Source organism: Drosophila obscura, unplaced genomic scaffold (assembly GCF_018151105.1).
Source record: "Drosophila obscura isolate BZ-5 IFL unplaced genomic scaffold, ASM1815110v1 contig_73, whole genome shotgun sequence".
NCBI classification, from domain to species: Eukaryota; Metazoa; Arthropoda; class Insecta; order Diptera; family Drosophilidae; genus Drosophila; species Drosophila obscura.
In genome coordinates, this window is record NW_024542865.1 from 9,676,687 (window position 1) to 9,691,406 (window position 14,720).

Sequence of the window (14,720 nt, forward strand, 5' to 3'; positions counted from 1 at the left end):
AACCGGTTGCCAATGAGCTCGCGATTTCGAAACGAATTGCACATAGCACCTATACATACATATAAGAACTTGTATGAGCTTGAATAAAATATAAACAACTCTGCTGATGTTTTAAGTTTATATTTATGTGTATGTACATATAATAGAAAATATCTTTTCGTATAGCCAAATATATTTAATAAATTGATTTCTAATGGCACCCAAATTATACCTCGCAAAAATAAACCTACACACATCGCCTTTTACCAAAAATCCAACATCCCTAAACTCTTCAAGTACGCGTATAAAAAGTAAAATTGCCCAGAAAAAGCTTTCAATGTACTGTCATTTATATATGCTATACAATTCTAATGAATCAATTTATTTTTATTTTCTTAGGCCCCAAAGTATGCCTTGAAGCGTCCAACGAGGCATCTGAATTAGGAGCGTAGCCATTTTTCCAAGACCTGGTCTATTCTTTGCTAACAATACACAGTTAACGAAACTAATTTCTAATTATAATTAGATAATTATCTATCTATATATTATTTATTTTTCGAAAATTGGTCCCCTTAATAATTTCTGGATATAATTTTTGTGAATGAAGAAATAAATTTAGTTCCTTCACTGACCGATACCTAAGACCTCCAGGCTTTAATTGGTACAATATGGTATAATTTGCAATTGATTAAAAGTTTAAACACAAAACTATGTCCACAACAGGCACCTTTCCCCTTCAGACAAACATGAAAACATATATTGCGAAAATATATTTACAGTTTTCAGGCCTATGCCCAAAAGCTGCGAATCCCACATGAATCGTTTCTTATCAGGATTGATGGGGACCCGGCAACAGTCTACTGCTCTCGTGCCCTGGCACGCACCCCCAATGGCCACATATATACATCATTTGTTACGCTTATCAGTGAATCCAACGACTGGTAATGTCTGGAGTGGATTTTCAAAAATATATTAATATGTATACCTATAGCTATGTGTAGTAATAAACGCTGATTCATATACGGAACAGGCGAGCAAGGAAGATGGGGAGCTAATGTACGATGGGGATCTTCCCCGGGGATCTTCATTCTGTGCATTTTGTGACTATTCTACTGAAATGTAGCTTATCTTTAGCGGGGTTTCGCCTATATTACTATATTATATGGTATGAACCTACACATAGCTATAGGTGAGTCTATTTTTACTGTATATATGCTATAGGTACAGTATATTCAAAAAGATCTATTCTTAAGCTTCTTTCTAAAGATTCAAGTTTAGCTTCCCTCATAGCAATTTTCCCCGACTCGTTCCAGCAGAACCTTTCTAATAGTTCCTCTAGTAATCAATGCTATCTCACAATCGTCTCTGCATCTCATACTGATCAAAAAATATACATCTACAAATTTCCTGAAAAGAAATGAGTTTACCCACATTTGACCTCTCTTTTCCTTAAACGGAAAACCCAAATAAAAAATCGTTGGTTTTTTTTTTCAGTTTCCTTTTCGTGTGACTCGCTCTTCTCCACCTCCAATACCGGGGTCACCAGCCAAAGTTTATTAATTTCCCAAGCAATCAAATCAAAAGCAGCATCCAAGTCGGTAACCATTGTCAGAACCGAGTCCATCAGGGACAGAGTCCACCTCCAGGTTTCTACTCATAAAACGTATGTGTCGTAGTAGTCGACATCGTGACCGGAAACGAAGGAGATCTCCTCTAGAATGTTGATCAGCTTGAGGGTGGCCTGCAGCGGCTGGACACGTGGCATTTGCAGCAGCTGTGGCGATGCTACCAGAGATTCCGGGGTAATCACATTGCCGTTGACATCGTACTGGGTCTGATGAGAGTCGAGCAGGCCGGGAGCATAGCTAAGCACATGGACATTGTGGCGTGACTCCTCAGAGGCCATGGCACGGAAGTACATGTCCCTGGCTCGCTTACAGGAGCAGAGTAGACCGCTGTGGATCAGCGGACGCACCAGCAGCGACGAGGTCACATTGATTGCCAGCTTCTCCACGTCGGTCAATTGTTTGCTTTGTAGCCAGTGCTGATTCAGGGCCACCGGGGCGTACAACTGCTGCTGGACATAGGCGGTCCAATCCTGCGACAATTGGGGCTCCATCAGCACTTCGGTGGCGGCCAAACCCTCGTTATGCACAATGATGGAACGCTCGAAGACGGTATCCTCCGCCTGCTTCAAGGCCTGCTCCATCAGCTCTACACCATTGGAGTGGTGCTCATCCAACTTGCCCGTCTTCAGCTGAACTGTATCCGGCTTTAGCAGCTCCAGAGCAGCAAGTTTCTCCTGGTCATCGTCCAGGATGAGGGCAACAGATCCGGGGGCCAAACGACTGCATAGCTGCAGGGCCAGTGTCTGACCCAAAGGATTCGAGCTGCCACTCAGCACCAGAAAGGTGCGCTTATTTAAATCCATTCTTTTTGCTGCCATATTTAGTTGGATGAGCACTCTGAGCAGGATTTCCCGAACTTCGTGTGGAAGAAGAGCACCGAATTTTCTACTTGCGATCACTTGCGGCTGTACAACTGTACTGAACGGGAAGCAATTCTCGGCTCTAAAAGCTGGACTCTGTTCGGCACGATAATCGCGAACTAGGTATATACTCGTTTTTAAATAATATACTGGGAGATGTGTGTATATGGAAAACCTGGGTCTTCTAGCTCGTGGGTACGTCAGCTCAGTGCTTATATGCCAGAACATCTCCTGATAAGACGGCAGACAGACGACAATCATCTCTATCCAGGCTGCGGCTCCAGCTACAGCTTCGACTTGTTGCCGTGCCATTAACCTCCAATTTGCCCATTAACCAGCTGATCTTTTGGGCAACGAAATCCAGGCAGCTGACATCTGGCAAGGGGCCATTCATGGCATCCTTCTGTGCACGAATCTAATTGCTGATCGCTGGACTATTTTCGGCTTCGACTTAACGATGTCAAAGTGGGCGGGGGCTGAACCTGGTTGTTGACAGTGAAAGCATCTGATAAGGCAGTTAGCCAAGGCCACGGGCATCACTGAAAAGAGATTAGCCAAGGGGGGAGATGAAATCTTCTTTCAGAATAATTACTTACATATGTATGCATGCACACGCCGTTGCTGACGTTATCGCTTTCAGTCATCGCACTCGGATTGCATAATGAATCTGCAATGATTCTAATCAATTAAAAAACACGTGTATATATAGACAGCATCTTGGGCTGTCATTTATGGTTTAATTACTTGTTACGTCAGGTAATGCACATGCACCAAGATACCGCCCAAAGACGTGTTTTATTTGGATGTGTCATGTGCATTGCATTGGGAAGAATGTCCACCATATTATTTCGATATGCACACACCACACTCGCACACGCAATATCATCGATGATATCATCTACGCACTGCAATCTCCCATCGATCGGCGAATTTTTGGGAATTTTTGTTTTGATTAGAACCCAAAAACAATAATAATCCAGAGATTAGGTTAATGGCCTGATTCCGTTTCTTTGGAGTCTGCTCCCGGGGGTCAATTTGCGAGATGACGCTGACCCAATTTGTGGATTGGGCACACGCAGCTACAGCTAATCGGAATATAATTCCTATAGAATTTCGACTTTGTCGCAACTTCATTGTTAATTTTAGTCTCTGACAACGGGGTGGCAGGGCGTTGGCGATATGAAATTCTTTGGAATTCACTAGATTCGTTTGTTTACGGTGATTTTGTTTTTATCAATATCAGGTTGGGCGCTGCCCAATTCCGGGGAGCACGTAGCTACTGGCTTAAAGCCGCACCGGAGCGGCGGCGGTCGACGTCGCTGCAGCATCAGCAGACAGCGCCGCCCGAACCTGAACCTGACCCTGGTGGGCCAGTCAAGATCAAAGCGAGAAAGCGTTGTGCTGGACCATGTGATGCTGCACTGAACCTTAACCATGAATGGCCAAGATTTCTTTTAGCCCGAATTGAGTGAAATACGGCAATTACAACAACAACAAATACTAATGCATGTTCTGTGAGCAACTGCAGTGACATGACCCAAAGCAGCGGTTCTCAATCTTCTGGGGTATATAAAACGTGTGTACCGCTTCCATAAGCAGTTCAAACTTTTAACGAGCACCGAGCGGCACGCGACCGATAAGAACCAAGCCAAGATGCAAGCCTGTAAGCTGTTTCTCTCATTTCTGCTGGCAATGCACTGCACTCAAGCGGTAAGCATATCGAAGGAAAGAGCGAGCAAGAGCTATATGTTTTGAACGGGCCCGGGACGGGTTGTGCGTGTGAAAGTGAGACGAATAGTGTGACACTGAGAGTCTGTTGACGGAAACCGCGTGTTTTTGTATGTTTACAATAAAAGCTAAATGTGTTTGATTTCTATCGATATTACAGCTGCTGGCTGCCTGTGTGTGCTCGGAAAAGGGTACCGACTATTGCCAGAGCTGCCAAGGACCGACGATTGTGCGTCCCAAGCCCCGCTACTATGAGCCCAGCGACGTGAATCTCTCGCCGATCGGGGACAATTGCTGGTGCAGCAAGCAGCTGATTGAGCCCGCCCAACTACCCAAGACCTGCGGAAAAGTACGTGATCTCTTTCAATATGTGCATGCCTTCAACAATCTCTTGGGCCGCCGTATGCTCGAGGGTGCACTCGAAGCCAAAACACTGGCGGCTCGCCGTCTGGCCGAGCGTCTGCAGCGTCTGGAGCATATCGATTGCTACAAGAGGCGTCCATCCGGCTATCAATATCAAATCTAACTCCATGACTAACCATCCATTATAGTTTAAGTCCTAGAACCAGTCCTAGAACCATAGATCCTGGACCAGTAACTAATTGTATCAGTGCGCGCACATCCATCATCAACATGAACAACATCATCATCCTCAGCTGCAGTATTAAGTATTTCCGCATCGCATGTTTTATCAGAGGGCCGCGCGAGTGAGTCGTGGGTTGCAATAGTAACCAGAGCTTCAGCTATGCCTCGTCATCGTAAACTTCACCATCATTATGCTCTTCGCCGTCATCACTATCGCTCCGAACGTGCTTCTAAGCATCAACAATCTGAAATGATAGAAACCAAATTCGATACCTTATAACGATACCCCTCAAACTCTCGATCATTTACACACAGACGACACCATGCAAACCCACCTGCGCATGCCAGCAAAGCGACGATAGCTACAGCAGCAGCTCCAGCTCCAGTTCCAGCTATGGCAAGTAAGTGCATCCATCCCCATTATGAAGCCATGTACTAATCCACTGCTTATGGATCATTCACATTTACAGCATTGCATATGCGGCCGAGAAGACGGAAGATAACAGCCCGGCCGCAGATCCCATTAGTGTGAGCCTGGCAGCCCAGGCCGGCAAGGCCATTAATGTGCCGGAGGCGAAGCTGGCTTATGGATTCGCCCAAAAGCCTGTTGATGGTGTGCAAAAGGTTACCTTCTCCAATGTGCCCGAGGAGAATCTGTTCAAGCTGAAGAGCGAGGTCATCACCCTGCAGAAGCCCAAGTATATTGCCAAGCAGGAGGAGGAGGAGGAGTACATCGAGGAGGACGAGCAACAGCAGTCCTCCGATGATGAGCCGGCACCCCAGTTGACCTACAAGCAGCTGGGCTACATCACCGAGCAGTTCAAGAACCCCAAGTTCAAGAAAATAACCAGTACCCGCTCGAGCTATGGCTCCAGCAGCTACGCCTCCAAGACCTACAGCGATGGCTACGGCAAGGTGGCCGGCAAGGTTTCCGTTGACTGTGGGTTCAAGCCGGGACGCATTACCTCCTACCGCAATGCGAATCGCCAGGAGCCGGATGCTGGTAGCTGCTATTAGGCATTTCCTGCTCTGATACTTCCGATTGTAAATATCTACTATTTATGCTAAGGAATGAAGGGATGCTTGGCTGGCTTAGAGCTTAAATATATGTACGTACTATCCACTATTTATGCAAACAAACAAACAAACAAACCACACATGTGTCTATACATTAAACTACATTTATTTGGCTGTCATCTGCTAGTTTGTGGCAGCCACTGGCTCCCATCCGATTCGGCAATCTGATAGATATGATCATTCTCTACGATACTGCGTTTTCGGTTCTTCTCGTAACTTCTGAATTGTGGATGACACTTGTAACACTGTGATATCACATGAGTATGGAAACAGAATTTTGTTCCTCTAGCTCTTAAAGTCTCTGAGAGCTAGGCACTCATCGAGAAGTACAGACCGACATGGGCTATATCGACTCGGCTACTGATGCTGATCAAGAATATATATGTATACTTTAAGGGGTCGAAAACTTTCCCTTCTGTGCAGATTTAGAAACCTTGCACACGCATACGGGAACTTGCCACGGCAAACGATCAAAGGGAGAACATGTTGATAAAGCGAGTGGATAAAACATCAAAGATTTGGTAACATAAATAATATATTCTCAAACAAGTAACACTAACAAGTAACTCTAACTGTCTCTTAGGTTCAGAAGAGTTCTTAGGTTATCGGAGTCGTTGCCACAGGCGGCCTTGCAGGTGACTTGGCTCGAGCGGACGTCCTTTTGGGTGGTTCCTTATGGGCATAGAGGTCCTTGCTGGACGAATGTGCCTTCGCGACTAGATCCACCGTTGTTTGGCGGTGTCTATACTGTTGCTGCCTTCACTGGAGTTGCCCTTTTTTGGACCATGTTCCCTGCAGAACTAGCCAGAGATCGTTCCCAACTCAATGGACAATAAGCTGACTTTCTTGAGAACTTTCTTAGAGCGTGGAGACTTGGCCGATTGTTTCTATTTGTGTGTGGTGCGTGTCCGCTTGCAATGCGGTGCCGGGAACGCTGACGGAGGGCAGGCCTTAGCCAATGGTATGATGGCTTTCGCTTTGTGGATGTCCTGCAGAAGTTTTGTCTTTGGATCGTAGACCCCATCCAGCCCATCAAACATTCGTCTTGCCGCGCATATGGCATAATAGTTTTGCCACCCCTTCCTTCGTCGGAGCCTACGTTTCAGCTATATTCTTGTCTGTGGATCCAACGTCTGTATTCACACAGGCTGATTGACTGGTTTCTCTTCCATCTTGAACTTGACGACCAGTGAATGTGCCCGCAGTGCCTCGTTCTCCGCCTTCTTCTATTTGTCCGGATGTGGGGTCGATCGAATGTTTAATTGTAGTCGAAGTTTGATGTTTTCCATGCTGAAAACTAGCTCAATAAGCCGATTGAAATTGAAATTGAAAATGATTGAGGACTTACTTAATTTTCAAGAAGGAGAGAGCCACAGCAGTCCTACGATGATGAGCCGGCAGGAACAACTATATTTAATTTCCTATAAAAATAAAGAGCAATAGTTCCGACCCTTCAGTCTCTTATGCTAGGCTTTAATTTTGAATTCGACTTACATCGGACTGCGCGCACTTCTCGGACTGCAACCACTTTCAATTCCATCCCAGCACGTGTAGGGGGTAGGCTACAGGCCACTTTACTTTTCCTTTTTCCTGTCAAATTGCAGAGATTTTGTTTTGATTGCAAAAAGCTTTTTTAATTCGACTCACCTCCGACTCCTCGAACTTCGACTGCAAGGGGAATCCTTTTGAATTCGACTTATGTCGACAACACGCAAATATTCTATCATCACCACATACGTTGATGCAATAGCGGACAAAAAGAAAGACGCCGAAGACGAGCCCGAGAGAGCAGAGGCCCTGGCCCCAAAAATACAAGGAGGAGAGTTAACGGATCGAGCAGTCGAATCTGCATCTGAAAGCAGCTGAATCTGAGGCCTCGACGGAGGACGAGGTACAGAAGCTATTGTGCCTTATGAGAGGCAAGACGCTTGATGCAGTGTATGGGATCTACGACACAAAGGCCAAACTTCTGCGAGACATTCGCAAAGAGATACCCATCATGCCGTTGGCTGGGCCTAACATTCGTCAACACTGACGTCACCGCTCTTCAAGCGAAGGCGCACCACACACCAACAGAAACAATCGGCGAAGCTTCCTAGCTGTAAGGAAGTCCCCAAGAAAGTGAGCCATTCTCCATGGAGGTCGGATCGATCTTTGGTGTCAGTTTCCAGCAGAGAGGTTGTCCGAAAAGGGCATCTCCTGTGAAGGAAACCACAGTGTAGACAACGCCATCACAGGAGGATCTAGCAGCGAAGACAGACTCGACCAGCGAGGATTTTTATGCCGATTGAGTACCAACAAAGCAGGATTCTGCGGAGCCAAGTCCTGCAAAAATAAAGAGAATTTTTGTATTATTTAAAGTAGGTCAAGAAGAAACTCTGACAGAGGAAATATGCTGGTCTCCATACATACATATGTACGTATGTACATACGAGTAGGTGGTCGGAATGACAGCTACCTTGATTTTTCTGTCAAAATAATACGCATTTTTTCTAATTCAAAGAAGTCGATTATTACTGAGACCGACAAGAAATTCTCCCAGAGAAAAGAGACCGTAGGAAATATGCGGTTCGTCTGGCCTGGCTATCCACGCAAACACTCAAAGAATTTACATATGTGCTTGGCAATGAATTAATTTCTGCACGCACGAGTAAGTAATGTAAACTCTCAATACATCGTGGTCAATGAACACTCACAGCACTTTGGATAAACTATTTGATTCATTTTTTTACACTTTAAAAGAATTTAACAAGAATAGAATTCATTTTTTTTTTTTTCAAAAAATACGTTTTTGGATATTTTAGATTTTTAATTTTATTCCGACCTGCTCCACTCCGACTTCCCGAACGAACTGAATAAACTAGCAATTCCCTGATGATTTACAAATACGTATGGACTACTAGATCTAACATATATTTTTTTTTTAATTTAAAATTTAAAATTATTCTTTGTTTACATTTTGTAAGTAGGCTGTGCATGTGTGCATGCTTGTATGTATGTATGTTTACTCTTTTCTTCTGTGCATCCGATACCGTTACATTGCTGCACCGTTGTTCTTGTTATTTGCATATTTTATTAGAGAGTGAGAGAGTTCTATAGGTGAGAGAGTTCTATGAGTGAGCGTGTTCTATGTATGAGTGTGAGAGAATGCGAGGGCGGTAAGAGCTAATTAAGTGCGAGCGAGAACGTAATGTCTGCCTTCAGCCCTTTCCAGCACTGTTTTCGTGTGTGGCATGGCATCCTTGGAATGTGTAAATAAGTGCACGTGCAGCCCAGCCAGCCAAATGAGCAAATTAATTTCGGTAAACATTTGGATTTAGCCAATTTAAACGCTGAAAGACACTGAAAGAACCAGCGAAAGCTGGGAACATGACTTTTGGTGGAAAACATGAGCCAATGCGAAAGCAAATGCAAATTATTTGAAAAGGTCAGCGAAACCCAAAAACAACCACACGAGAGGGGAGAGAGCATATAGAGAAAAACCTTGCTTGAGTTCAAGTTCAACGAGCTGCTGCACGGTGTTTGTGTTTTTAGTCGCCCAACCTCAAGCCCAGAGACGTGGTCAGTGGCCGGCTGCTGCGTGAGAGATTGCGCCAGTGGATGCAATGGTTCCATATAAAGAATGCGACAATTAAAGCTGCGGCTAGTAGTAGCCACAACGGCCGACACGAAAGCAGACATCGATCCGATCCGATCCGCACACACAGATCCAAAATCCAAAATCCAAAATCCAAAATTATGCGCCACTTGATAACCCTTCTGGGCCTGGCAGTGGTACTGGGCCTGGCCGTTGCCTTTGTGCAGGCGGCTCCTGTTGAGGTTGTCTATACGGGCGAGAGCTGTGCCTGTCCCACCCAGCTGGGATATCAGCTGAATGTGCCCAATCCGCCCAAGCCAAAGAAGTACGGGGCCAGCGACTATGGCTATCGTGTGGAAAAGCCGGTGCAGACCAAGGCAAAGATCAGCTATAGCTTCGACTTCACCGTCGAACAGCCACGGACACCGCCGCCGCCCAAGTATCCGGAATCGAAGCTGTATGCCAAAGTGGATCGGGTGACGGTCAACAAAGGAGGTGAGTGGAGACGAGAATTCAGCAGCAGCTGCCTTCAAGCATTAAAAATGCATTTATCCTTCACAGATTGTGCTGCCAAGCATACGTCCAGCTGCAGTTGCTCGAGCTGCTCCAGCCCCAAGCCAAGGTATGTAGTAGCTCAAGTAGGCTCAAGGTCTCCCAATGCCATACGTCGGCGTCGTGAGCTGCGCACGCCCGGCTCTCTGATCCGCAGGCGTCTAATGCGTCAGCAACAGCTCCAAGAGCGACCACCTCGCTATGTCAAGCTCTATCACAAGGATTTGGCCGCCCAGCAGAAGCAGAAACGAAAACTCTTTGGCCTGACGCCACCGGAGGAGCAAGTCTCAAGTCCCAAAACGAAGCGAAAGACCAAGAAGACCCCAGCTGGCTGGTTGGGTCTGGGCCGGCGGCTGAGCAAGCGTGATATCAAAGGAGAATTCGATCTGCTGGAGCGGGAACGTGCCCAGATTGATTTGACTGCACCCGAGATTATACAGTTTATGCCGGAGACGCTCAATCCGAACTTCCAGCCGGGCCAGTGTCATATGGGCTGTGGCGCTATGACAGCAGTCGGGCCTCCTCCTCCTCCTCCTCCTCCAGCCACCGAAGAGGCTGGGAAAGAGTTCCAGCCGACGGAGGACCAAACAGAGCTGCCAGTGACGATGGAACAGCAGAATACCATACCCTCCAAGCGTGCCGCCTTGGGCTACTACCCGCTGCAGATACCATCGCCGTTGCGTCTGCCGCAGGACGACTACAAGTATGTGGATGACGAGCAGCTACGCAGTTTGCTGTCGACCACCTCGGTGCCAGATCCGCTGGAGCGGGGCTCCACGCCGCTGCAGTTTGCCGGCGACTTGGAATCGGTGACGCGGCGTGGCTATGCCTCTCCGATGCTGGGCATTGGCGGTGGCTATCCCGTGGAGCACGTGTCCGACTCACAGCTGGACAGACTCATCTCGCAGATCATCTATCCGCACCCACATTATCTGGAGTCGAGCACTCACTATCCGGAGCCCAATCAGAAGAGGCAAACAACGGATTTCCTCAAGAAGCTCATCGACGGACGCCTCGGCGGCTGGGGCTTTGAGTCGACCACCGAGCCGGAGCATGCCCTGCACGCCGACTACTCCACGACGCCCGCCAAGACCTATGGCTACAACAGTCATGTCCAGAATGGCTACAGTGTCGACACCTACAATGTGCCACCCATTTCCGAGTATCTGCGAGCCTGGTTTTAGTTCCCCCAGTCCCAGAGAGTGATCTCTAGCTTACATCTAATTTACGTAGTTCCCTAAGAAGTCCCCCCCCTCCCACCCCTCACCACCACTCCCACAACAACAAAAACTGAATATAATAAATTGAAAATGATGTTGGAGTTTCTTTTTCATTCACTTTTCGCTTTCGTTTTTTCTTCTCTTTGCAGCTGCAACCACGATGACGGCTACGGCTACTGAAGAGACACCCAAAACCAAAACCCCAAACCAAAACCAAAACCCCAAACCAAAACCCAGACCCAATCAATATGCTGAGGTCGGCCGAATGAGGTCTCCGAATGTAGGCCAGTGGAGCAACATTCTGGTGGGGGGCGGGGGCTTTGCATATAAATGTAACTAGATTTCTGACCACCTATCCCTTTCCTCTCTCTCTCTCTCTCTACCTCTCTACCTCTCTCTGTCCTCACAAATTTCTGTCTACGTTTCGCCTTTGTCTGTTCTGTTCTCTGCAGCTCAACGTTTTTGTTTGGTTTTGTTGCTCCCATTAAGAGTTTAATAAAATATTTGCTTTTGATTAAAATGCTTGGATATGCTTGATTCGATTTTTAAGGGGGGTTGCTTGCATGCGCCGAATTTCTTTCTTGAGAACTTCTCCCAAAAGTATGCCAAACAAAAAATGCACTTTTCAGTTGGGGGTCATTTTTTCACAACAGAATGAAATAATTAATTGCATTTAAATAAATTATTCGCCTTCCCCTTAATATTTAATCTATGAAAAGTCCTGCGAGTGGGACGTGTACGACGAAGGGGTACTTCCAAGAGGATGGCTGGCAAAGAAGCAAAGACATGGAGTGCTCACGGCTGCAGAGCAGAAGAGGGATCTCCGTAAAATGCAGACTGATAGGGGAGCAAACAGACGCCAAGACCAAGGAATGCACGGCACTCACCTGGAAGTAAGACCTCCTATTGTTGCCGTTCCAGGCACGCAAAGAAATCTCATTGCAATACCCACGCACTGCTGTAGAACAATACAAATTAATTTTACGTGCACTATTAGAGACTGTGAATATTACTTACCTGGAAGAACACATTTTGATGTATCTGCCAGACTGCGAGCTGCGAGCTGTGCGCTGTGAGAATGAGAAAATGTTTTATTGTGTATTCCAAAGTATTGAAGGTGATTGCCAAAATACTTTGATGCTATTTTTAAATATAAAAGGGCTGGGTACAAATTCAATTGCTACGTTGATAAACGAAGCATTTTCTCTAGTTAGTTTGTGTTGAAATCTTCATATATTCATACCTTCCCAAAAAGGGTGCGTGCTACTTTAATCATCTTGTGTGTGTCTTGGGCAAGCAGGGTCTCTGTGGTTGGGATAAAATATTTCAATATTTATTGAAATATTACTGCCATAATTGAAATGTTCGCGCCAAAAACGATATGAACAGGCCCACAAATAATATTATATGCAATATTACCAATAGTTCGACATGGAATTTAATGTATTGTTAACTCAATTATTCCACATATGTATGTGTGTATGTATGTATGTATGTGGGTACGAGTACTCGTATTAATGATTAATCACGATCTGTTAATGTTAATGGCTGCCGCTGCCATAGTACATACAAATTGTTGGATCATTCAAGCCAGTAAATTCTTAAGCCAAAAAATGTACAGAGAGAGATAAGCTCGAGCGGCACACAAGAAAAAACGAACAAGCAAACAGCATTGAAGAAATCAAATGGGAAGACAGTCTTGTGGAATATATTTCGTGTATTCCTTTGGCTGCTAGACATGCGCCCCACTCAATGCCAAACGACGACAAGAACTGCACTATAGAAACTATCAGAAACCGAGAGAGAGAGAGAGAGAGAGAGAGAGAGGGAGAGGGAGACCACTGGCTAAACCATTCAGTAAAAACAATTTCCAATGGCCCTGGGTGTGAGTGGTGTTCACTGGCTCGTACGATCTCTGGCCTGACGCATCAAGATCAGCAGAGATTCGTTGATGATACACATCAGAATATCTGCCCATAGATCACGTCCCGGCACGGTATTCTTCCGTTTTTTATTTCGTGGCGCGTAACATGAGCATTCATGGCAGCAGCTCACGCAGTGGCAGTGCCAGTCACAATTATTGGTGACTATTTAAATGGAATCCATTGGCTGCAGCGGCTTCAGTCAAATGCGAACTGCACCGAGATGGCAGACAAAGTCCACTGCAGTTGGCCCCTGCTGCTCTTGCTGCTGACGCTGACGCTGGCCCTGGGCCGAGTCCGGCCAGAGGTGAGTCTCCGAGTTTACCCCCCGCCCGCAGAGAACCAAGAGCCAAACTAAGTTCAAGCCCCATTTAGAATATCGACGATACGACGGCCAGTGAGGATATAGATGACGATGAAGCCACCAGTCCCAGTCCATCCATACCGGAGACCACCGATCGCCTGCTCACTGGCGATCTGCGGAAGGCGGCCCGCGTGGAGCAGTTGCCGCCTCCGGGCAGTGGTTCGGCGTCCAAGCAGGAGTACGATGTGATTGATGTGCTGGCTGCCACCAATGCGGTGGTGGGCAAGCCCAAGAGCGGCCAGACGACGCGCATCTATACCACGGGCGAGGTGGATGACAACTTCTGGATGAAGCACCTTGGGGATGACTTTAAGCATGCCATTCACCTGCAGGTGGGCGGCACCAATGAGGAGTACAATCGTTTGATCAATCAGACACAGAATGGCATTCACGAGGAGGTGCATCATGAGTATCTGCCGGGGGCAGAGAGGCCTGAATCCATGCAGCACCAGCAGCAGCAGCAGCAGCAGCAGCAGCAGCAGCAGCAACCTAGAGCTCGCTATATGCCACGGAACTCCCCCAGACAGCGGCAGCGACAGCATCAGCAGCAGCAGCAGGGTCTCGAGGGTGAAGCCTTGGCCATGAAGCAGCGATATCTGATCCAGCAGCAGCAGCAGCAGCAGCAGAGATATGGTTACACACAGCAACATGCACAACACTACACACCCCGAGCACACACACAGTTACACCAGCAGCCACACACACACACACACCAACAACAGCCACGCACACACAGATATCAAAGACCACACTCACGCAAGACCCAGCAGCAACAGCAGCAACAGCAGCAGCAGCAGCAACAGCAGCAGCAGCAACAGCAGCAACAGCAGCAGCAACAGCAGCAACAAGTGCACTACATCAACCATCGCCCTCCCATTCGCACCATTATCAACTCCAGCGAGGATCAGCTGCATGCGGCCCAATCGAGTCCGGGGGGAGCAGCCACAGCAGCGGCCGCCATTCAAGCGGCTGGTGGCACCGAGCGATCCCCCGACGAGGATGAGTCGGAAACTTTTGGCAGCCAACTGCCATTCAAGTCGCCCTTCAACGACTACGGCAGTCGACCCACACGCGATCTCACCTATCTCCTGTACAGGCGGGGACTCTAGGAGTAGTTTAGACTTAAGGCCTGGGCCTGCAATTGGCTCAGCCAAAACCACACATTACATACAGAAAAGAAATATTAAGGGGAAAGTACAAAATAAAATGAGATAAACCACAGCCAATC

The 14,720-nt window shown here is 46.9% G+C and overlaps 4 protein-coding genes and 1 long non-coding RNA gene across 7 annotated transcripts; 3 read left to right on the forward strand and 2 right to left on the reverse strand.

Moving 5' to 3' along the window:
• Positions 1-1,446: 1,446 nt before the first annotated feature.
• LOC111068655 (sepiapterin reductase) lies at positions 1,447-2,568 on the reverse strand. Its single transcript, XM_022358311.2, has one exon. It carries the CDS (start codon positions 2,423-2,425, stop codon positions 1,634-1,636), a length of 792 nt encoding a protein of 263 aa, XP_022214003.2. The 5' UTR covers positions 2,426-2,568; the 3' UTR covers positions 1,447-1,633.
• A 1,489-nt stretch (positions 2,569-4,057) lies between these two features.
• On the forward strand, positions 4,058-5,952 carry LOC111068657. Its single transcript, XM_022358314.2, has 4 exons — positions 4,058-4,177; positions 4,356-4,544; positions 5,096-5,181; positions 5,251-5,952. The coding sequence occupies exons 1-4, from the start codon at positions 4,121-4,123 to the stop codon at positions 5,795-5,797; spliced, it is 879 nt and encodes a 292-aa protein (XP_022214006.2). The 5' UTR covers positions 4,058-4,120; the 3' UTR covers positions 5,798-5,952.
• A 422-nt stretch (positions 5,953-6,374) lies between these two features.
• LOC111068661 lies at positions 6,375-8,726 on the reverse strand. Of its 2 annotated transcripts, none has more exons than XR_002607199.2 (5): positions 8,554-8,726; positions 7,505-8,182; positions 7,352-7,447; positions 7,206-7,278; positions 6,375-7,147 (listed from the first exon to the last, which is right to left on the reverse strand). It is a non-coding gene; the product is annotated as an uncharacterized LOC111068661 (long non-coding RNA). The 2 variants fall into 2 exon arrangements; XR_002607200.2 differs by having other exon boundaries at positions 6,375-7,154.
• Positions 8,727-9,421: 695 nt separating this feature from the next.
• Positions 9,422-11,707, forward strand: LOC111068652. 2 transcript variants are annotated; one of them, XM_022358309.2, is made up of 3 exons: positions 9,423-9,929; positions 9,996-10,056; positions 11,356-11,707. In XM_022358309.2, the coding sequence occupies exons 1-3, from the start codon at positions 9,458-9,460 to the stop codon at positions 11,384-11,386; spliced, it is 564 nt and encodes a 187-aa protein (XP_022214001.2). In that variant the 5' UTR covers positions 9,423-9,457; the 3' UTR covers positions 11,387-11,707. The 2 variants fall into 2 exon arrangements, with proteins under 2 accessions (XP_022214000.2, XP_022214001.2); XM_022358308.2 differs by lacking the exon at positions 11,356-11,707 and having other exon boundaries at positions 9,422-9,929; positions 9,996-11,233.
• A 1,607-nt stretch (positions 11,708-13,314) lies between these two features.
• LOC111068654 (transcription factor SPT20 homolog) lies at positions 13,315-14,718 on the forward strand. Its single transcript, XM_022358310.2, has 2 exons — positions 13,315-13,435; positions 13,504-14,718. Exons 1-2 carry the CDS (start codon positions 13,352-13,354, stop codon positions 14,599-14,601), a joined length of 1,182 nt encoding a protein of 393 aa, XP_022214002.2. The 5' UTR covers positions 13,315-13,351; the 3' UTR covers positions 14,602-14,718.
• Positions 14,719-14,720: the final 2 nt, after the last annotated feature.

Excerpts from the sequence above, each read along its gene's own strand:
- LOC111068657 (XM_022358314.2), top strand. The coding sequence starts at position 4,121 with ATGCAAGCCTGTAAGCTGTTTCTCTCATTTCTGCTGGCAATGCACTGC. Across the intron at positions 4,178-4,355 it reads CAATGCACTGCACTCAAGCG|CTGCTGGCTGCCTGTGTGTG; the intron begins GTAAGCATATCG and ends TCGATATTACAG. Across the intron at positions 4,545-5,095 it reads TACCCAAGACCTGCGGAAAA|ACGACACCATGCAAACCCAC; the intron begins GTACGTGATCTC and ends ATTTACACACAG.
- LOC111068652 (XM_022358308.2), top strand. The coding sequence starts at position 9,458 with ATGCAATGGTTCCATATAAAGAATGCGACAATTAAAGCTGCGGCTAGT. Across the intron at positions 9,930-9,995 it reads GGTGACGGTCAACAAAGGAG|ATTGTGCTGCCAAGCATACG; the intron begins GTGAGTGGAGAC and ends TATCCTTCACAG.
- LOC111068654 (XM_022358310.2), top strand. The coding sequence starts at position 13,352 with ATGGCAGACAAAGTCCACTGCAGTTGGCCCCTGCTGCTCTTGCTGCTG. Across the intron at positions 13,436-13,503 it reads TGGGCCGAGTCCGGCCAGAG|AATATCGACGATACGACGGC; the intron begins GTGAGTCTCCGA and ends AGCCCCATTTAG.
- LOC111068655 (XM_022358311.2), bottom strand. The coding sequence starts at position 2,425 with ATGGCAGCAAAAAGAATGGATTTAAATAAGCGCACCTTTCTGGTGCTG.